At 38.9% G+C, this 23,837-nt stretch overlaps 1 protein-coding gene across 7 annotated transcripts in view; it reads left to right on the top strand.

Annotated features, from left to right (window-relative positions):
• The first annotated feature begins 19,091 nt into the window (after positions 1 to 19,091).
• EPHA7 (EPH receptor A7) overlaps positions 19,092 to 23,837 on the top strand; it is a 152,174-nt gene continuing 147,428 nt past the window's right edge. For 2 of the 7 annotated variants that reach the window (XM_037005359.2, XM_017651481.3), the window contains exon 1: positions 19,100 to 20,847. In XM_037005359.2, the coding sequence (XP_036861254.2) occupies positions 20,751 to 20,847 (97 nt within the window). In that variant the 5' untranslated portion in view covers positions 19,100 to 20,750. Of the gene's footprint in view, positions 20,848 to 23,837 lie in introns of all 7 variants that reach the window. The other 5 variants (XM_037005358.2, XM_017651480.3, XM_017651478.3 and 2 more) reach the window with 5 other exon arrangements.

Below are 23,837 nucleotides of genomic sequence, written 5' to 3' on the forward strand. Positions count from 1 at the left end.
TCTTGTGTCAAAGGTAGTCTGCTTGTTTACTGTTAATGATCATCAAAATATCTGACATATAATAATGTTCTGGTAAAACTTAAATCGACATGATTATACTGAAAACCTAATAAACAGTAACTACAGTTTTTTTTAATATGCTTCTGGCTGTTGAAGTACTGCCAATCTGTAAAATATTTGAATTCCAAACCACAAATGTATGTGTATCCAATTGTATAATCAAAATAGAGGAAATAAAAAAAACACAGTTTTGATTGAGTTACCTTCTAACATTAAAGAAAACTAACTGAAAGTCATAAAAAATATATGTTAATTTTGAGTGTTAATTTTAGGGAATTACTATTATTCTGTGACCAAGATGCATTTCTTTAGTGCAATTGAACTCTTGGGTAATCAGGTTTCATATGTATGACTAGAAGCAGCAAAAGCAAATGAAGTTTGCCCAGAAAGAATATGAATGGCTTTCCGAAATTCCTTATTCCCAGGAGAAGAGTAAAACTTTAAGCTGAATACTTGAAAGAATACATTCTACATGTTTCTTTTATTAGTAATGAGAGTTGCTTATTAATCAATGTTTAACAATGTAATTACAGCTGTTTTAGTCTCACCAGATAACACAGATTAATAAATGACCTGCAACTAGTAAAGTGTGCAGAAAGGGTAATGAATTCTTTCCATCAGCACGCTAATTTATTAGTAATAAACAAAGGCTATGATGAATTAGGAGAATTGTTGAGTTTCTGAATATTGAAATCAAATTTCCAGATGAAAGCATTTAATCATTCAGTTTTCCTTCATTTATTCTCTTCATGTCTGATAATGGGTTGGGATTTGCCTTTCTGGACTGCATTAAATAGTTCATCAAAAGCTCATGTCTTACACTGTTTGTCTATTTACATTGATTCAACTCTTACTATATATTAGTTTTACCTAACAGCTATTTACCTAATAACTGTATGTTAGTTTTACCTATTTGATTTCTGCTAATTGAATTATCTTTTAGAAGAGCTTCTTGTTCCAGCTCAACAAAGTGCTATTGGATTAGCCCAATTTTGCCAAAAATGGCTTTAACGATGTAGAATTCTATTTGAAAGTTTCAGTTAACTCAAAGGAGAAAGTCACAAACACATATGAATTATAATAAATATCACCAATATCTGCAGAGGAAAGTTAACAGTCATATGCACACCCAAAAGTAATGTGCACTGTTTAAGACTCATTTCATAGATATTTCTTGTTTTAACTCTAGCCTTCTTTTAGCTTCTATAGTAGAGAGTTGTTCAATATGAACTTTACCCGGTGGCAGATATTACAATAAATGCTCCTCATTTGCCACCAATTTGAAGGGTGAGGGGGTTTGGAGGAAGACAACCTAAATCTGAATTATTAAATTAGAAAAGCAATGTTGCTTTAAAAAAAAGAATCAGAAACATGAAATATTTATCATTTCATTAAATTACTAAGAAATGATCACACTTAAAATCTGTGTTCTTCTGAATTGTATATTAAGATGTGGATTCCGAAAGAAAGTTATAAATCCCTTTAAGAAATAGGATGGGGAGTAAGTGAGAAATGAGAAGAGTCAAAGGATAAGAATTTGAGGCAAAATAAATGTTTGCACTAACTTCCTGCCCATAATGGACATGAGTCTGGTGAGAAACTCACTCTCGCTTGATGAGAAAGGGTAAATCTTAGAATCAAGCCCTGAGGAGTGACACTGTCCCCTGTCTGTACCCACATACTGTTGGAGGTATCCTCTCTTCTTCTAACTCAAGTCTGGCCTGGAGGAGCAAAAAGCTTCATCCTTCATGTAAGAGAGGCAGATAAGCAGAGAGAACTACTCATGCATGAGCAGGAAGTAACTGAGTGCTTTTTCTGCATGAAAACTTATAAGGAGGGTGTTCAAAGCTTCAACTTTAAGACTGAGTGTAGCCTACAACGGCTGGAAAAACTTGAACCATCGTGCATTGCTCGTAGGAATGTAAAATGGTTCAGGTGCTATGTGTGAAAAAGTTTGACAATTCCTCAAAAAAGTTAAGTATAAAAACCATACAACTCAGCAAATTCATTCAGTATAAATCCCCCGAAGTGAAAGCTGGTACTCAAATGAGTACATATTCCCCATGTTCATAGCAGCATTCTTCATAATAGTTAAAAGGTGAAAATAACCCATCAAGGGATAAATGGATAGGCAAATTGTGGTATATGGTGGAATATTAGTCATCCATAAAAAGAAAAGAAATTATGTATTGATATATACTACAACTTGGGCAAAATTTGAAACAACACCAAATGAATTAAGTCAGTCACAAAACACTGCATATGGTATAATCCCACTTACATGAAATACACAGGATATGTAAAATCCATAAAGACAGGAAACAGAAGACAATACTAATAAAAACCCAAAATAGACATAGAAGAAAATTATTTAACTTTGATAAACATTGATAATGGATATTTAACCAAAATTTACCATTTTAATGAATAGTGAAATGCTGAAATCATAACACAAAAGTAAAAATTAAGACAAGAATACCTGTGCCAACTATTGTGGTTGAAATTATTTTGGGTGTCTAGTTAATGCAATTGGACCAAAAAATTGACACATTTTAAATATTGGAGGGGTAAAAACAAATCTATTCACATAAGACATGATATATTGGAATACTGGAATATTACATAAAACATGAAATATTGGTGAGGTAAAAACATATTTATTTACATAAGACATAATATGTATCATGTCTTATGTAAATAAATATGTATATATATCCTCTAAATCTAAGACATACTAAACTAACAGAATGCAAAGTTACATAGATAATTTCCAATAACAGTTAGAAAATAAAACTGAAAAATAAATGTCCCAGTGACAAAAAAAAATTGCAAAATGCAAGGAATAGTTTTTTTTCAAGTACAGCACCTTTTGAGGGAAATTATAAAGAACTGTTGAAAGAAATAAGGCAAGATCTGAACAATTGCAGAAACAGACTACTTCTCTGGACAAGAATGTGCTACATCATTTTGGTTAATTTAATGGAAGTCCAGTAAGAATTCCAACACAATTTTTGATGTCCCAAAATTTAGATATTCATGTGGAATAGTACATAGCCTGTAAAGAGGTAACAAAATAAAGAAAAATAATAATGAGTGAATAATATTTTTATAAAAATCCTAGTTTTCCTAAATATTAAAACTGTTTACTATAAAACCTTTTTAATAAAATATGTGGTTTTGGCATGGGAAGAGAAAAATAAATCAGTGGAACAGTACAGAGAATTCAAAAGTAAATTAAGCAGATATGATAACTTTTAATACTACATAGCTTTTGAATCAGTCGGACATGCATGGAAAGAATAAAGACAAAGCCTGATCTCTTACCACGTGCAAAATTAATTTTCAAATGGATTTAATATTTACATTTTTTAATAAATTAAGATATTAGAAGATATTTTTAGAAATACAGTTCTTATTTATGGAAATGAAAAGATTCCCTTAATGTGAAAAACAAGTTATAGATACAGATGCTATGACTTTTGTTAAAACAATTTCATAAAGCTAGAGAAGTGACCTTATGATTGGAAGAGGATGGATAGCACTGTGGTTAGATACACACCAAAATGTTAATATGTTTATATGGGATCCAATTGGAAGGTGGGGGTCAATGGAGAGAGCATAGTGGGAATGTTATTTATAAACTGTCCTTTGTAGTGCATGACACTATTTAACTGGCTGTGGGACCTCTGGTTATTTTTATTTTATTTAAAAAGGAATTCGCAACAAAACAATGCGAGTGAAATCCTTCTGAAGCAGAGGGGTAGCTTAAGCGGTGTGACAGTAGAAGATTCAGACTGAAGAGGAGCCACTGGAAATTTGTACTGGCAGAAGGAAGAAAGCATTTATTAGGCTCAGGCCAGCCATCAGGGCATAGGACATTCTTACCACTCTAGGCCCCAGTGTCATTTAGATAAATCTGTAGTACCAGGTTTCCAGGAGATTCGGGTAGAATGGCACAGATAAACCAGTGTCCATTTTACAGAAGACCTTCGGACCTGGGGTCCCCAAACCTACCACGGACACATGAGGGTTCCAGAGATCTGTAACTGGCTCCAAGCAAGAGACAGGGGAGTGGAGAAGATGAGAAGGCACTCAGTAGGGATGTTGGGATGGAGTCAGAGACTGGGCAAAGGAACCAGGCCTCACTTAGCAAATTGTTCTCCATATCAGTTAGGCTAGTAAGGAGCCCACAGTAATAAGTAACATATATACATAATTTGTAAAATACTACTGTTTTAGTCTTTTTGCTAAAAGATGACTTTTGTAAAATTTGACTGCAAAGTATTGTGTTAAGTGAGTTGTATTCATAATTTCATGTTACAATTACTTTGGGAGATACATTTTTTCATTCCCTACTAAACCAAGAAGAACTGGTACTCAACACCTAGAAGAGACCTGCCCTAAATCACAAAGTAAGTAAGAATGGGGACTAGGAACTGCCCCTAGATATGCATGCAAGTGTTATTATGTATCATTCGATAGTGTAACCCAGAATAAGACTGTAATAACCATTTTGTAGTGCTCCCTGAATAAATATCTTTATTTCCAAGATATACACTTGAAATTAAGAGCTAGACTTATCCCCCAAATCACATCCAATCAGTGAGCAGGCACCATCATTCTTTCATCTTGTGCAATTTTTCTAACAGTGTGGTCTTAGAACTTACTCAGGTCTGAGTTATTGAAGCTATAGTTATTGCAAACCTTTGAGAAAAAATGGATGCAAACCTTGCCAAATGGCAAGATGGAACAGAAAATTCATTATCAACTTTCGTATGATGGAAATTCAAGGGATGAGTCAGCACTCAGAAAATTTAATGAGCACTGCTTGAGGTCACGTGATGATACAACTTACAGCTGAAGAAGAGACAAAAAAGATTTGCTATGTGGAAACTTCTTTTGAATTAAGGAAACCAGAATGCAAACATCATATCAAGAGATTAATTGCAAATTAATTGCAACCAAGAACTATAAACCATAAAAGGCTCTTTGCAGGAGGACTTGACACTAAAGCATACTTGTTCCCCCAAACTCCACATCGTAAACATGGCAAATCAGGAGTTGATTTAATAATTCCTTTTCTCTCAGAGAAAATGCTCTTTGTCTTTGAAAGACAATGATACATGTGCAGCATTTTGTAACTATAGTCACCTGGCCAACTGAGTTCAGGCAAGGTTATTAAAAATCATTCATAAACTGTGGGATCTGCAACATGCAGAGAGAATTTGTTTACAAGTAGCTCTTAGGATGTAAATAACTCGCTAACCTATTTTAGGTGTGTGGACTGTGTTGCTTTGGTCAAATACAAAAATGCATATATATATATTTCTATTCCATCACATTCATATATATATATATAGCAAACAGTATGCTATACATAATGTTTGAGCATACATAACGAACATTTTTATGTACATGATAAGGAGTTAACACCCCAGTAACCTTTTCTGTGGATCTTGGAAGGGGGGAAATAATTGAAAATAAGTGTTTGTTGAATTAATTGCAACCTGTATTATCCTGGTTATTGTCCATATGTGCTCCTACAGAGCCCCTATTTCCCTACAACCTCCTCTCTCCAGCTGTGCCCTAGAATCTTCAGAGGATGAACGACTCTCAGAGACAAGTTCCACCCAACAAAGCAGAGCAGGAAGTAAAGAACAGAAGCAGAAAGAAAGCCTTGGGAGTGGCTGATTCCTTGATTCCAGTTAGTCCTAAAACCAGCCCCAACTCTTTAATTCCTTATACGAGCCAATACATTTTCAGTTAGTTATCTTGCTGTCACTTTCCAACCCTACATGTGCCACAATATTGCAAAACTTCCATGAAGTCAACGTCTCATCTTCTGCTTCGATCTTTCCTTCAGATGCAAGTACCAGAGGTACAAGAAAATTCTGTCCATATATTTTCATCACCAGAAAGTGTTTATGCATAAAGCCCAAGACCGCTTCTCTATCCTATTCAAATTCTCATTAAGCTTGACCTCTTCTAGGCATTTGTGAGAGCTGATCATTCCAGGAAACATGTTCCCCTATTGTTTTCTAGGGATACCACCCTCCTTTCTCCCCTTTCCCTCCGTCCTCACTGGCTCTTACTGTTTGACAACCTGTACAAGTTGTATGTCCTCTTACATATATATATTCTATGTAATTTCACCAAGTTCTAAGGCTTTAATTACTGTATGACAAGTGTGTGTGTTTGTATCTGACCTTTCCCAGATTTAATCTCCGTTTGACTATTTAGCACCTCAACATGGATGTATTGTAAGCATCTCAAACTTAATGAGCACAAAGCAGGCATCATACCTATTTTCCTCTCTTTTTACTCACATCAGTAAAATAATATTATTCATGGAATTTCTCATATCAAAGAATTTATGTTCGATATGTTTGATTCTTCTCATAGGCTCCCTCCATACATCTACTACAGTTACAATTCCTATTGGCCCTACTTCAAAATGTAGTTGGAATCCAATCACTTCTCTCCATCTTACTGCTATCACCCCAGTCTACATCACCACCCTCTTACACTGAGAGTTTCCCAAGAATTCTCTAGCCAGTTTGTCGGCTGGAGACTTTTCCCACATATTAGCCTGAAGTGATTAAAGTGATGGTTTAAAAATGTGAACTTCCCTGTTTAGAACTCACCACTAACATTGTCGCATGGAATGAAAATAAAATGCACACTTCTCACCTGTATCTAGAAGAACGTGTATGATCGGCCAACCAACCACGAAATAGAATCAAACTATCCTCCCCAACTTGAGCCACACTGACCTGTGTCTTCTAAAAGAACTGATTGCAATGACAATTTAAGGCTTTTGTATCAACTATTCCTTCAGTTTGGAGCCCCTTTCCCAGGATTTCAGCCCAGCAGCCTTTTTCCATCTCATTAATTCAGGATTCAGTTTGAATATCAGATAAAGAACTTTGCTTACATCTTGATTTGAAGTAGTCTTCTCTTCTAATAAACTTTATTATGCTACCAATGCTTACTAGTCTTCTAAAACTTTTTTCTGTTTTAACCTGTACTATTTTTAGTTGTTCACATTACTTATCTCCCTCATGCCGAGTATAAATGCCAAGAGGAAGCGTATGATTTGTTCGCTGCTCCATCCCCAGTATCTGCAGCCTTGTCTTGCTAGGAGAAGGAGAAAGAAAAGGAGAAATGGAAGAGGAATAAAGGGAAGATGAGCAAGAAGAGTATTAGCAGGAAGGAAGGGAGGTAGGGAAGAAAGGGAAGAAATATATTTATAAATCTGAGCCTCAACGCAGAATACTCAAATTAGCCAAACTCCAGATGTGACAGTAAATTTGGAACTTGGGACACTTGAAGCACAATTCTTAGTGATTTGTCTAATACACCAGAAGAGGGTGGTAGATGCAAGGGTATTAATTTGCCAAAGTTTGCAATGGCTTTCAAATTTTGCTGCAGAAGTGTTTTCAACAAATGGTGCTAGAGCGATTGAAGCATAGGCCCCCCAAAATGAACCTCTACCTAAACCTCATTCCTTATAAGAAAGCATTAAGTCAAAAGGATCACAGACTTGAATGTAAAACTATCAAACTTTTATTAAAAACATAAGAGAAAGTCTTCAGTCTCTAGGGCAAGGAAGAGATTTTAGACTTCACAACAAAAGCACAATCATAAAATAAAATGAAAAATTGACAGATTGGACTTCACCAAAATTAAAAACCTTTTCCCTATGAAAGACCCTGTGAGTGGATAATAAAAAAAAAACAAGCTACAGACTTGGAGATAATATTTGTAAACCACATATCCATAAAATGTCTTGCATCTAGAATATACTTAAAAACCCTCAAAACTCAACAACAAAAAGACAAAAACAGAATATAATTGGAAATAGGCAAAAAATACGAAGAGTCATTCCACCAAAGAGGATAGATTAATGGCAAGCACATGAGAAAATATTCAGAGTCATTAGCCATTAGTAAAATATACATTAAAACCACAATGAGATGTCACTACATAACTAAATGAGTAGCTAAATTACAAAAAAAAATGTGGCAACACCAAATGCTGGCAAGGATGCAAAAAACTGGATCACTCATACACTGCTGATCAAAATGTAAAATGGTACAGATACTCTGAAAAGGGGGATAGCAGTTTCAGTTTCTTACAAAACTAAACTTGTGCTTACCATATGTCCCAGCAGTTGTTCTCTTGGGCATTTATCCCAGAAAAATGGAAACTGATGGTCATAAAAAACCTGTACATGAACATTCATAGTTTTATCTGGAGTAGCCAAACTATGGAAACAATCCAAATGGCCTTTAATAGGTGAACAGGTAAATAAACCGTGGTACATTCATACAACGGAATGCTACTAGTCAAGAAAATGAATGAACTATTGACACAGCCCACAACCTGGAATAACCTCACAGATATTATGCTGAGTGAAAACAGCCAATTTCAAATGGTCACACATTGTATGATCCCGTTGGTATAACATTCTTGAAAAAACAAAATGGTAGAAATGGAGAGGATATTAGTGGTTGCCAAGGGTTAGAAATGCTGAAAAGGGATGACTAGGACTATAACAAAAGGAGGACATGTGCCATCTTTGTGGATATGTAACAATTCTCTATGTGGATTATGGTAGTGGCTACATGAATCTACATGTGGGATAAAATTGCATAGAATTACACACACGTACACATGAGTATGTGTCAAACTGGTGATATCTGAATATGCTCTGTGGATTGTACCAGAGTCAATTTCATGGTTTTAATTTTGCAAGATGTGAACATTAAGGAAATTAGGTGAATGGTATATGGTCCCTCTCTGTATAATTTTTGCAACTTCTATGAATCTATACTTCTTTAAAAATAAGAAGTTTTGAAAATCACCTAAGAATCTCAAAAAAAAAAAATAATAATAACTCAGCCCCACACCTCTTTTCAGACCAATTTAAGTCAGAATCTCTAGATGTGGGATTTGGGTAGTAGTGTGTTTAAGAACTGCCCAGGTGATTCCTAATAACAGCCACCGTTAAACACCAGAGCCCCAAAGCCTTCCCAAAATCAAATATGACACTCCCTAGCCACATGCAGCTATTGAGCACTAGAAATGTGGCTAGTGCCACATGTTGAAATGATAATATATTTGACATATTAGGTTAAAGAAAATGTATTATGAGAAGAATTTCACTATTTATTCAAATATTTCTTCAGCTTTATTGACATGCAGGTGACATATAGCATTGTATAAGTCTAAGGTATTCAATGTGATGATTTGATATATGCATATAGTGCAAAATGGTTACCACAATAAGATTAGTACACATCGATCAGCTTACAAAATTAGTTTTTTGTTTTGTGGTAAGAACATTTAAGATCTACTCTAACAACTTTCAAGTCTATAATACACTATTGTTCACTATACTCACCATGATGTTATGTTCGATCTCCAGGACATATTTGTCTTATAACTGGAAGTTTGTTCCCTTGGACCAACATGTTCCCCCACTTATTTCTTTTTAGTATACTTAATGTTGGATGCTACAAAAATTTAAATCACATGTGGCTTACCTTATATGTTTATTGAACAGTGCCACGAAAGAGCAATTATTCCAGCTCTGAGAATATAGTAGGACCACCCAAGAAGCTTAAAAAAAATACTAGTGTTTATATATCCTACTCCAGATTAACTAGATCAAATTGCTGATAATGGGGCCTTGGGGTTGGTCATTTTAAAAAGCTTCCTCGATGATTTTAATGTGTTACCATTAAATGCGAATCACTGACCTAAATCTGGGTGCTGAATTTTCTCAACGTGAATTTCTTCAACAGTTGCATTTGGGAAACTGTCCCCAGAAAATGCACATTCTTACATGAGTGCATACATTTTCAAGGTATTTCTAGTCATCATATAAAGAACCCTTGCTCTAGTGATTTTATGATTTGCTTTTAAGCAACTTGAGTTTCAGAGAATAATATTTTTTCATGTCCTTATATCTGGACCTTTATTATCTTATTTCATTTCTAGGTGGCAAACTGGAGCTAGGGTGAACTCTCCATCTTGATTTTGCTCAATGCTCAGAGATGATTTTTTATTTACTAGGCATGTATAAAAAGAATTTATACTACTTAATTCTGCCTTATTTCCCCAATTATTATCTGCTATGTTTTAATAGTTACAGCTCTCTTTAAAAATGAATATACGTCCCGATACATTGTTAGTCCTATTTTGAATTTTATATATTAATTATTCTAATGCTTTTCAAAGATTTGAATTATCACTAATGACACTGCCTAAAAATCTTGTCTCCAGTTAATCCGGACTGCAAGGAATGTCCTCATAGAACGTTTCTCTAGAAGTAACTTTATAAAGCTAATTATAAAACACATGGTCAAACTAGTAAAACTATTCATTTATTCAAGAATCAAGTACCTAGTATTGTGTAAGAAAGAAGTGCATATCCACTGTTCTGGGTCACAGGGAAACAGAATTTTACAAATTCCCTGTCCTTAAAAATAAATCCTACATTTGGAGAGGACAATGAACAGGGTAAGTAAAGTTATGATATACTGAGTGGTGATAAAATTTGTGGTAAAGAACCAAGTGGTAGAGAAGCCCAAGGAAAATCTTTGAAAGAAGGACAGCTAAGTAGACCTCAAGGAGGTGAGGAGATAATCTATGTAATTGTCTGGAGGAATTACATACCGGGCAGAGAGGAAATGTGAATGCTTTGATATAGAAGCTTGCCTGGTCTACTAGCAGTGTAGGAAGTCAGTGATGGAAAAAAAAGCAAGAAAAGGTGAAAGGGGCAGGAGACAGGGGAGTCGCATGGGTCATAGTTTGGTAGGATTGTTTGCACTGTTAAGGAGCTTGACTTTCCTCGGGAAGTGGGATGGGAGCCACTGGAGGGTCTCCAGCGGAGGAGTGACGTGTTCTGGGGCTATGTTTTAAAAGGCTCACTCTAGCAGGTCATACATTTTAAACTAAAATTCTGTATTTTATACTTCAGCTTCTGAGGTACTTTAATCACTTTGTATGTAATCACTCTCAGTCACTGCCCCATCCCCGGGTGGAACCAGCAGGAAGCAGCAAGAATGCACAGCTGCCAGATCCTTTTCCCTCTCTCAGAAAAAGCTGATGGAGGAACCTTTAAAAGTTTCTCCATCTCTGCCATGAGTCGCACCATCATTTGCGGCACTCCTGCTACTTGCTACCCAGTGGAACAGGAGGAAGAGTTTGGGCAGATAAAACACCTGTGGGGTCGCCTAAAGTAAGCAATACATTTTTGGAGGATCAGAGTAAATTTAAAATGAATAATAACTAGATATTTCTACAAAATATACAGAGAATAAATGTTTTGAAGTCCTATCAACAAAACTGGGGACTTTGTAAAGCTATATGATGACATAGGACTTTAAATAGCACATTTCCCTCTCATTCAAAAATAAATAGATAAATTTCTCAGATTGCTGATTAACATAGTTCCTTCGACCACAGAGTTTCTCCATAAACTTAGAAGGATATTCCATATATATAGTCAACCACTGGATTTATAACCAAAGCTCCATTGTGGTGCAATGCAGAAGAGTGGGTCCCCAAAATGATGGTGGTTTCCTTAGACACTCTAAAAAAAGAGGAAAGCATCTTGACTTCTACTTCCCATCATAAGCAAAATCAATTCCAGATGGACTATAGAGCCAAAGATGAAAGGTAAAAAAAATACAGATTTTACAGGAAAACATAAGGAAATATTTTTGTGACCTTGAATTACACAAAGTTCTCTTAAACAGGATACTAAAATTACTAATCGCAGGAAAAAGTGATACATTGGACCACGTTAAAATTAACAACTTTTTTTTTTATCAAAATGTTCATTAACAGAGTGAAAGGGCAAACCACAAAGTGTGGCTAAGACTGGTGCATCTGACAAAGGATACATGTCTAGATATACAAAGAAAAACTCCTAAAACTTTAAGAAAGATAGCCAACACAGGAAAAAAGGACAAAATTTCTACAGATGATATTCAAATGGTCCCTACCCATGTAAGGTATATCAACTTCCTTAGTCATCAGATAAAAAAAATGTTAAAACCATAATATAATACTACCACACAAAATGGCTAAAATAAAAATATGGAAAATATTAAGTGTTGGTCACTATATGGAGCAACTGAACCCTCCTATCTAGGTGTTCTGATAGATTCATCAAGGAAACAGAAATTACCATAGGCATTTAAACTGAAGAAATTGAATTTCGAAATTAGGTGCCAGAAAAATTTGTGAAAATTCTTGTTTTTATACAAATTATCACCAAAGTCAGCAACTTCACACACCAACACTTATTATCCCAGTTTCTGTGGGTCAGAAATCCACCGCAACTTAACTGAGTCCTCTGGCTCCGCGACTGCCACATGGCTGCAGTCAAGGTGTCAGTCAAGTCAGGACTGTGTTCACGTCAAGGCTCAGCAGTGGAATGTGTGTTGTAAAGGTTGATTGAATGGAGGGAAGGAAGAAATAGGAAGGAAAGAGCAAAGTAGGGAGAATGAAAGGACAAAAGGAAGAGATGACTAACCCTGAAATCAGATTTTATGCTACTAAATATAGCAATTACAGCATGAGTTTTCATGATCTGAGGGATAATCTGATATCTCATGATGTGGAGAAGCACTGCAGGTGAAATGTAGAAGAATGTAGTACAGTGGAATGTCTCAGGGCTGGAAATACCCAGACTTGTGTGTGACAAAGTAGTCTAGAAAGGCAGGTGGTATGTTGTCCAATAAATATTTCACAGGAAAAATGGTAGAATGTATAAATAGTTGTATTACACAGATTGAGCAAAATATAGTAGGTGCCAGGCAAAAAAAAAAGGCACTGAAGAGATGTTAATATCCAGGCAGATGGCAGGTAGTCCACATCAAGATGGCGTTATCAGCAAATAGCAAGGCCTAAGAAGCCTAAGGCCCAGAGCTAGGTTCTAGGACAGAGATCCCATTAGAGGGATGGGGTAGTGGGAAGTACATTCAAAGAACTCACAGTTGAGGGCCAAGACAGGGATTTGAATACTGGATTTAGAAAACCAGATACAGACCTTGATTCAAGAAGAAAACACTGGTCCTCTGAGAATGTAACTCATGCTCCTTGAATTCTGCCTTCCTAAAGCTAGGCTTAGTGAGGATAGACACTAAGGTAAAGCTAATTGACTTCTACAAGGTGTAGAAAAATATACAAATCCTGTGAGTCAAATAGATCTTTGAACTGCTTCATTATATGTATATCTAAATAGGTGAATATTTCTGAATCTGTATTCATTATTCAAATCAAATTTCTTTAAATCAATAAATGTGACATGGTATTTACTTTTAAAATGAGGATAAATTAGAAAACATATTCTAGAGAATATATTTCATGCTAATCTCTATAAAATACGAGAAAGTCAAAATTATACATTTTGTTCAATTACACAAAAACATATACCATCATATTCAAATTTCATATACAACCTTAAAGATTTTTATATAAATATTTCTCAAACCAAATTTCACATAAAATGTATACTTTCATTCTCTGGTCAAAAATGGACTTATTTCTTTAAGCCTTACACTTTATTAAGGACATTTAAATATGCAAATATAAAGCAATTAAAAATATATTCATTGTATTTTGAAATATTTGGATAGGTAGGACTCTGACATTGATCCTAAGCTTGTAACTGCTCTTTTTTTTTCTTTTCTTTTCTTTTTATTCAGTATCCTTTATCATCCTGTTGTATACCCTTAGGAACAAGTATAAACAGTTGAATCATAGCTGTTGTCCTCTAAATGGCCACAACTACCATTTCTCTAAAATGTTCTTATCTACTGGATATGTGCTCAAAGGACCTGAGGATATGCATATCATTGTAATATGTCTTTGTTGAAACTTAGAAGGTAATTGTTCCCTCAGAAGTTTAACTCAAGGATATATGTAACTATATTACAGATTGTTAAAGACAGAGATGTGATAGTATAGAACCATTACATGTACCAAATTGAGATCTGAAGGGACTCTCATAAGGGCTGTTGTACTTCTTTATTGGAATGCAGGCTAATTTCTTCTTTCCCTGAACTTGTGAGGGAGATGAAGTATGTTTTGTCTTTTATGGTTACCACCTATCCTAAAATGAGTCAACATTCTGCCATGTTTTTTTCATCTCGGTTTTTATAGACTTCCCTGCCAGAGCTTGCCTCTTAAAAGACTGACAAGAGAATGACTATCAGACATTAAAATACTTAATTAAACTGAGATTGACCTCAGTCATTTCATCGATCTACAGCCAACAAGAGAATGTGCCATATTAACTCTGTAGCTTTAGCTAAAGCAATGCTTCTATAAAACCAAACAATAATAAGAATAACCTCATGGAATTTTAGATGGAGTGTAAATTTTCATGAAAATTTTCTACATGATCTGAGTCATAGAGGGGAAAGGAAAACAACTTCCAATAAGCCATATGATAAAATCCTTACTGTGTATTGAATCATTTTTGCATTCTTTGATCAATAGTGTGATTATGAAGACATCATCACTGTTAATATGGCTGAAATAGATGTTGAGAAAAACTAGCTACTTACCTATTTCTTTAAACATATGATCTCTGTGTTTCTAAGGGGAAATATGAGTCAAAAAGGAATCCTGATGCGTGTTGGGTCTCTTGAGTGTCATATATGCTTTATTCATCTGCATACGCCCTCAGTGCCTTTCTAAATATTTAATAAATACTTGAAAATCCTACTTTTAATTAAAGTTTCTGTCAGTATTCTCTTTCTGGAATATCATGCTAATTAGGATTGTAAACCCGTAATCAGTTTGATCTACATCACCAAGAGGAAATAGAGTCACCTGCCTCCTTAAGTTGGTTTGTGTCACTTATGAGGATATCTAGCATCTCCCTCTTGAGGCTTTCTTCTTTTACAATTTTCTAAGAACTTCTAGAAGTAGACTCTACCCAAGGGGATCAGATTTCTTCCAAATGATTAGTATGCTCAGTTCACTAGTGACTTTGTTTTCATCGTTTCCATACTGTATAAGTTCATCATTTCCATACTGTATAACTTTTGAAAATGGCTTTATACAGGAATGTGATGCCTTGTATGGATTCCTTCTCAGCTGTAGTGTCATTCCACATTTGAGCTACAATGGCTCTTTCAGTGCATACTTACATAATTAGTACAAACATCGTATCTGGGTTTCTGAGTTCAGAGCGTCTTTGAGGCTTCCTTAGGCATATGTCTTCATCCAACAAATTTTAAGTTCAGAATCCTGATGCGTGTTTCCCTGAAATGAGTTTCCCTGAAAATGAGTACTTCTTTGAAGTACTTGGAATAATTTCCTCGTCAGTCAGAACCATCTTGGTATTTCAGAGCTTCTAATATTTTGGAACTCAAGTGAGTTTGGGTTTGGGACTTATGATACCTTTCTTTTTTGTAGGGTCCTTGTACAAATGTGCCCACTTCCTCCACAGAGGAGGCATTGCATGTCAAGGCATGTCAAGGCAATGGCAGTATAAGGCACCAACTTGGGCAGGGTATGAATTCCTTCCTTAGTCCGTGGAGAGAGTATTCATAGTTTTATAATTTACATCCTGGGGATACTATTCATGTGTTTTCCTTCATAACAGAAAAACTCTTTTTCTTAATTACTTTGATACCTAGAAATTCCTCCTGTTCAGACCCATCTTAGACACCCCTGAGAGGAGTCCAGCAAAATCTGACAGAATTTCATTTTAAGTATTAACCACAGCAGAAGACTAGGGTGACAAGTGGCCTTTAAAATGTTCCTAGAGCTCTAGAGTTCTAGAAACTTCACAGCATCTGTAAGAACTCAGAACTTTCAAGGCTAAGAGAACACTCAATCTCAGACCGACCTTGTCTTCCAGGTAGAAGACTTCGGGAGCTCAGTGAGTGGGTAGAGAGTGAGGAAGAGAATGTCTGAGGTCTATCTGGAAGCTCAGAGTTCATTGGATATTCAGTTTAAAAACCGGAGAGAGTTTTTCTGAAATATAATTCACCTTCTAAAGTATATTTGGAGCCCCTTCAGTTAACTTGACCTCTCTGTAGACTGAAATAGGTTATAGAACATCACACAGATTTTAAGACCTTTAGTAGGCTGGCATTGGTCCAGAGAGAGTAAGAAACATAAAGGTGTATATGGGCAAATATATACTAATTACATACATAAAGTTACATAGATATAAATATATATATAATTATATAATTACCTCATCTTTTATTCAGTGTGGAGTTGATTGGCCAGGACACCCAGGGGTCCTGGTGCCCCCTGGTGGTCACTGAATTATCACAGCTTTCCTTGACACCAAGATAAAAAAAGTTGGGTTTGGAGAGCTAAAAAATTGCAAAAAATCCCTGAAAGCATGTCAAAGTAATTTGCATAACTTAAGCTAGTTCATCCTATCAGTGCTAGTGATTTATGGCAAAACGAACTATAAGTAATAGAGAGGAAGAACCTCCCCAGTCGAAATCAAATTTGGAAAAAAAATTTCTTGTGTATTAAACATGGGTTAAGTGATTTTTGAGAAAAATATGCCACAGTTCTGCTCTATTTAGTAGTTCCTTTAAAAATGGTCAAATAATAAAAGTATTTGACTGAACCCTTTGAAAATTTCAAGTGATGAGAACATTTCAGAATAACACCTTAGTAATATTCAACTTGGACATATATAATTTTGGTATATATTATATTTTTATTTAAGCTGCTTTAACTCAGTAATTGCAGTTGAAGAATTATATTTATAATCTTTGGAACATGGCCAATTTATCTGACCTCACATAAAGGAATTAACTTTCATAAAGACAGAGAGTATAGTCTGGAATTTTTATTTGATTCCTGACCTTTGACTTCCTCTATTATCAGCTAAATCTGAAACTTAGAACAATAAGTGAAATTAATACTATGTTTTTATTATGGAGCTTAGCTTATGTAATTTTTTTACATTGGACTGCAAATATATATATACTACATAAATCATGTTAATGTAAACATGTAAATGATTTTCTTGCACATTGGAAAGATTGTTTACTTTTCGACTGAAATCACAAATAGAGAACCCGATTTTCTGTAATATCTATTGAGATATAATGCTTCTTTTCTGTTGATAATCAGTTTCTTCAGCACACTGCCTTTCCTAATTCAGTTTAAATTACCCCCTTTTCAGTGGTGAACTTGCATTTTTACATTTCCCAACTGTAATGCACTTAGACAGTAAATACAAAAGTAGTAGGTTCAGAAACAGCCCTTTGATTTCACTGTTGTTATTGTTAACTATTTAGTTTGGCAGCCTCAGGTTTGTAACTGAAGGCTCAGGTTATTCTTTACCCTGTAAAGGCCCATTTACCACACACACACACACACACACACACACACACACACACACACTCACAGGCTTTTATTTGAAAATTCATGGAACTTATTGCCTGACGTCCTTATTTAACTCCTAAGTAACTGTTTCTCTTTTAAAAATCAGTGACTATCTCCCAGAGATAAACAGAGAGGTAAGTATTAGTATTGAAACAAGTTAAAAGGAGAGAATAGCTATGCCCTCATTTGAGATGTTCTTCTTGAATTTGTATATTTTTTCATATATGCATGCATTTTTTGCCTTTCTACTATACATTTATGATAGATGTTCCAAAAGAAGGGATACTGATGTAAATATTACAAAAGGTTTCTGTCTCTTTTTTTCATTTCCTTAATTTTAGCTAATGGTAAGTAAGCTATTCTATCAATGGCATTGCAGAATGACTACCTAAAAATAAAATAAAAACTTTTTCATAATTATGCTTTGGCTCACCTGTGTTGGTTGTATACACAGGTGGTATTGCTCATGACAATGACCTCTAATTGATTTTATATACACACATATTTTTAATTTTCTGAAATTTGCTTTAGAGAGAGTATGCAAAAATCATAGATATGAAGCTACATTACACTTTTCAAAAGTGATGTGAAGGCAGTAACTATTAAATGTTATTTTAACACATAAAATTTGTGAACCTATTTTTACTTCAATGGCGTCAGGTACAAATAGGTTACCTGCTTTGCTGATTGTCAAATACAGCTTAATCCCAACTTAAATTCTAAAATGTATGTTGTATAATACTGTGTAATGAACATACGCTTCTTGACTAAGTCACTCACTTTACTTAAATGCCATGACTTCCCTGTCAATATACCTGGTTACAAAAGAAAGAAGATTGGTGCACCTGAAAATGAGGATCGCTCTGCAAGTGCAGGGAAAACGGACAGCAGCCTGGCACACATATGTGTATTTAATGTGAAGCTACTCCCATTTAAAAATAACAGCAAGGTTGCACATGCCCCTGGTCTGAGCGACAAAGGGGACACACTAAGGAGCTCTCTGTACCACCTGCACTCATCAAAATGAAGGATGTTACTTCTTTGGTTTCCAGGTTTTAATGGAAAGGTATTTGTATTCACATCACTGAGTATTAGTCATTCAATAGATGAAAGGAATATTTTAAACTTTAAAGGCTACCTCGGTGTCATTCTAAGAAGTGGGGATGAGACCCTGGGGAAAGTGTTGAAATCCTGGAGAATTATTTCAACTATTAAAGTGTTTTAAAATTTGTGAGTCTGTGGTTCTGAGAGTAATAGTTTTATAGTCTATACGCAGGGATTTATGTTGTTAATCCTAATGTTTTACTTTACAATTTTTACTCTTTAGCATATTTGTGTAAATGCTGCTGGATCTTCTCTGTACCAAGTGCTCTATTTTTTTTTTGTCTCTTTTCAAGGTTAATCTATTATGCAATTTACATGTTCTACGCATCTTTTAAAGGGCACTTAAGATGCTTTTAGATATAATTTAAAAAATATTTAATAGGCATAATGGCTAGGACCAAGTAACATTGAAGAAATAAACTACAGAACCAAAGAGAGGTTAGAGGAGAAGGAAATTTCAGTTTTCATTTTAATTGCATTAGGCAAGTAAAAATTACAGGAGACCATTTACCATAAAATAAAATTTGCAAGTCTGGGGATCTGTCATCTCAGAAGCCTTTGCTATGAATATCAGAAACAACTCAATTCACCATATATTTCCAGATGCAAAGACAGGGAAAGTTTGTAGTTTTAGGCAAGATCAAACTTTGTGCCTATCATAAAGGCAAATCATGAATGACAGAACTGTTATTATTATTATTATTTTAAAGGAAGAACTATAGGACAAAGAGAAGCTCTTCTTAAACATGTGGTCAAGTTTCTGCGTGACCTTTGAAACACAATAATAATGATTTGGCAATCAAGGTTTTAAAGTTCTTCCTCTTATTACCCATTATCCGCCTCTTGAATTCCAATGTGTCTAACACTGCCTAATGATAAACGTACTTCTCTACGCAGTGTCCTCAATATTTTAGTTGGATGGATTCAACTGGAGATTCTGGTTATACTTTCTTTTTTCTCAGTTTTCCTTGACAGATAATTATTGAGTAATTATCAGAAAATAGTGAATATTTGAGAAAGAGATCTTGCTTTATGAATTTAATGCGTGGTAGCATTCTTTAAAATTAAGTGTCGTTTATGCAGCAAAATGCGAATTGGAGCAATTCAAGGAAACCTCAGAAAATAATAAACAAGTAAGAAAAATGATACGGAAACCTTCTGAAGGTTCTCTCTCTTCACGTCCTACTTCACCCAACAAACTATCGTGAGAAGAATAGGTGGTGGTGAGGGTGCTGGGGGTGCACAGAAAACAAAAGACTTCCTTTCTCCACTCCCTTTTCCTCTGTTTCTTTTGCCAGAGCTTGTCGCAAACTCCTCGAAACATTGTTTGAACATAATACACACTTGGTTACTTTTATTCTTCCAGAGACTGTGCTGGGCGGTACCTAGAGCTGACTGATTTTGGAGTAATTGAAAAAGAGACATAGAAACCCTTCAATAAAGAAAAAGAGCAGAATCACCGACCCTCGAAGGTTGTGACTAACCATAAAAAAGTAAAAGGCACTTTACTTAAACGCACAGCTCATTCACTGTCCCGGCTCCCTGCTTGGTAACTGAAAGACGGCTTGCATTGCCTCTGGTTTCTAAAACACTGTAAGGAGCATATCGTTATATACAGGACTGTAAATTGGGAGCATTATTCTTGTATTCTGCTTCACACAAGCTGCGGTTGCTAAAAGCAGCACGCACCTCGGTTACCATCCACGTTCTTCCTCTCTGAGCATCCAGCGCAAGCTGGGAGCTCAGAACCTGGAGGGAATCCTGGACCCGCAACCTGACTCCGCTCGCCGCCGATTGGCCAGAACCCCCAACCCCGCCCCCAAGGCGGGGGCGGCCTTTACACTGGGATCCGCCCCTCAGCCCTGGGAATCGCCTCTTAGCAGGCCGGCTGCGCCTGCCACTCAGCCCGAGTGGCGTGGGCTCTGGGCTCGGAGCCCCGCCCCCTCCCCCCTAATTGATATTATTGGAGTGTGGAGCAAGCGGCCGGTCTGCAGTCGGAGACTTGCAGGCAGCAAACACCGTGCGAACGAACAGGAGGGGGAAAAATAAAAAAGCTAAACGTGGAGCAGCCGGCCGGAGATCGAAAAGGGGGAATCGATGCGAGGAGCGCAATAAAAAAGAATCCACTTCGGAGCAAAGAGCATTTAAAAAGCTACGACTCAACTGAAACCTAAAATAAAACCTGCTCGTGCACCATGGTTTTTCAAACTCGGCACCCGTCATGGATTATTTTATGCTACATCTGGTTGCTCCGCTTTGCACACACCGGAGAGGCGCAGGCTGCAAAGGAAGGTAAGGTGATGGGAAAGCAAAGTTTGTTCTGACTTATTTATTTAGCTATCTACCTGCCGGAGCCGTCTCGTCCGCGGGGCTGTGGGCCGCGCCTCTGGCGCCGGGCGACCCTCCCCCGCCGGCTCCCCGCCCCCTCACCGTTCCGCCTGCTTCTGGCCGGCGAGCGGTAAGCGGGCTGCTCCGAGCCGCCTGCAGCGCAGCCGCTGGGGCCGTGTGCCCGACGGGAGCAGGGTTTCCGGCGGGGGCAGTCCGGAGGGCGTGAGCGCGAGGGCGTTGGGGTGGGCGTGGGGCCGGGGGGAGGAAGGACCCGCGGGCTCGTCCTCTAGGACCCAGGGCGGGTCAGATCTCCTGCTCTAGCCCTCTCCTCGTCCTACTCTCTGTGTGCGCCGCCGGGGGGCTAAGCTGCGGCCGGAGTTGGTCGGGGACTGGGCAGTGCAGCCTCCAGGGTCCTGGCCAGCCCGCCGGTGAGCCGCTAGAGTCCAGAGCCTTCCCGGAGGCGCCGTGACTCGTGTGCGCTCCGAATGCTCAGGTTACTAATGAAGTGTCCACTGCGTCGTTGGAGGAGGCGCGGGCCTGCGGTGGGCGCTCGGCCGCCGGCGCGGAACAATAACGCCGCGGAGGTGAAGTGGCAGAGCGGTGCGCGGCCCGCGGCCGGGGATGTTTCCACGCAGCGCGCGCCGCGCTCGGGACCCGGTGGCCTCGGGGACCGCGGCATCCCAGCGGGCTCGGCCGGGCTGGAGAGGCAGGGGGCAGCTGGGGCCGTGCCATTGATAACCAGATGCCGCCCGGGCAACTGCACGTCTCTGAACATCTGCCTCGCAGTCCGGTAGTTGAGTCCGAGGTTGAAACCTTAAGACCCTGAGGGCTAGTTCTGGATGAAGACTGATTTCATTTGGGCAGCCAGATAGCGCCTGTTTATGGTTATTTATTTATTTTTCTTCATCCTTTGAACCATTGACAGAAGGTAAAATACCTTTCGGTGCCTGTAGTTGGAGCTGGGGAAAAATAAATCCTGTCAATGGAAACGGCTTGCTTTCAGCAGGGTCAAAATTCTCCCTCCCCGTGTCTTTCAGGCTGTAAATCGAAGGTTGGTTTTCCGATATTTGAAAGCAGAATATTAACAATTATTGTTCCTGAAGAGTGGAGGATGGGGGAATTTGTTACCAGATTTAGGTCAAGGTGGGGATGGGGGGCGGTGCTACAAGAGAGGCCCCCGCTTCACGTATCTCCTAAAACTTGGTGATATAGTGCTGCTTTCCTTCTCTTCGTGTACCCCTCTTCACCCAAACCACCTCCCCCACCCAACGTGTCCTACTTCTTGATCCAGGCTGACCTCTGACCCCAGTTTCCACGTCTGTAACCTGTGTTCACCCTGAACCCATTCAGATAAATGTTCAGCGGAAACCAGGACTCGGAGCTGTGGGTTACGCGTTTGCACAGGAACCCACATCCCCTAGAAACATACACCCGTGCACACCAAAACCACATGCCTACTCTCATGACAAGAGCGATTAGGAACATTAAACTTAGAACCTAGAATTGATTCCTCCGGACTAGCGGGACCTGCGGAAAAGTTTGCACCGCCGCGGCAAAGCCGCGCGGGAGCTCCCGCGGACCCCGGCAGGAGTTTGAGCTATAAATAACTGCATCACTAGGGGGAGAGGTTCCTGCAGCCAGAACGTCTGGCTCGCTCGCTTTTCTCTTCTGGGTGCAAGATACGTGGAGAGAATTCTGATTCTAGGTGGCTGATTTCTTTAAATGCAGAAGTGAGATGTTTAAAAGGTGGGCGGCGGTGGCGAAAGCGCCCCGCTTCTCGGTGGTGACGCTCCTAGCGCGCAGCGGTGATCCGGAGCTGGCCTTCCTGGGAGCGAGCAAGCCCCGAAAAGGTGCCACGACTTCCAGGGGCGAGCGCCGGGAACGGCCTCGGGCAGGTGCCTGGCCTCCCGGGTGGATGGGGCGGGCGAGGCCGCAGGAAAACGAGGGACCGCCTGCCTCCACTCCCAGTGCGCGCTCTCTCGGGGAGATAAGTTCCCGCTACCGGGAGCGCGTGTGCAAGTCAGAGTCTGACGCTCGGAGGCGAAGTGCAGCTGCTGCTTTTCCTGCCGGTAGCTGCCGCCGCCGCCTCGCCCGCAGAGGAGATGCTTCCCGAAAGCCTCTCTCCTCCTCCGGCTCCTTCTGGAGCGAGGGCGCCGCCGGCTCCCTGGAGTGCCCAGGTCTGGCGTGAGCGTAATGGTTGCTCGGCGCGCTCTGCGCGCCAGGCTGGCAGCCCCCGCCCCGCCCCGCCGGCGGCCCCGCCCCGGCCCCCGCCGCTCTGGGCTGGCTCCGCTGGCGCGCGCCCCTCGCCCTGGCCCCGCCCGGCCCGCGCGGCTGGGCGCAGAGTCCGCGGGCCGGGCGGCGGTGCCGGCCCCCGGCGGGAGGGCAGGGTGGCTCGGGGCTCCGAGCGGGACGGCAGCGGAGCGCGCTTGCGGGTTCCTCCGGAGAGCGGGCGGCGTGGAGGCAAACACGCGGATCACCGCAGAGCTGCTTCTGATTAAGCGCCCTGGGCGGGTTTCTCTTTGGTTTTGTTAGTTGGTCTCTCTCTTGTTTGCCATCCCCGGGCCGCCCTGGTCCCTGGCTTGCACCCCAGGCTGGGAGGTAACAGAACGGCGGTAAACAATCATCGCGATGCTTTTTGCACTCTGAAAAACGACCCAGAAAGGTCGCCAGGGTTTAAAATCCACTTGTCAATATGGAAGACCAAAAAAAGAAAGAAAAAAACCATCTCAGAGTACCTGGAATCCACGTTGCCGAGGACAAAAACAAAATAAACGTTAAAAATGACTTGGTATACGTTCACTAGTCCAACCTTTTATTGATATTACTAGAGCGAAATTCAACTGGGTATTTTAAAAGTGTGTTTGTTCCCTCCTTATTTAAAGTCAAGTGTTTCTGACTAAGGTGGTGTTGTCTTGGTCTCCCCAAGAGTCTTAAGTGTAAAACATTTTTGACAA

The sequence above is a fragment of the Manis javanica genome, chromosome 13, assembly GCF_040802235.1.
Source record: "Manis javanica isolate MJ-LG chromosome 13, MJ_LKY, whole genome shotgun sequence".
Taxonomy (NCBI): domain Eukaryota; kingdom Metazoa; phylum Chordata; class Mammalia; order Pholidota; family Manidae; genus Manis; species Manis javanica.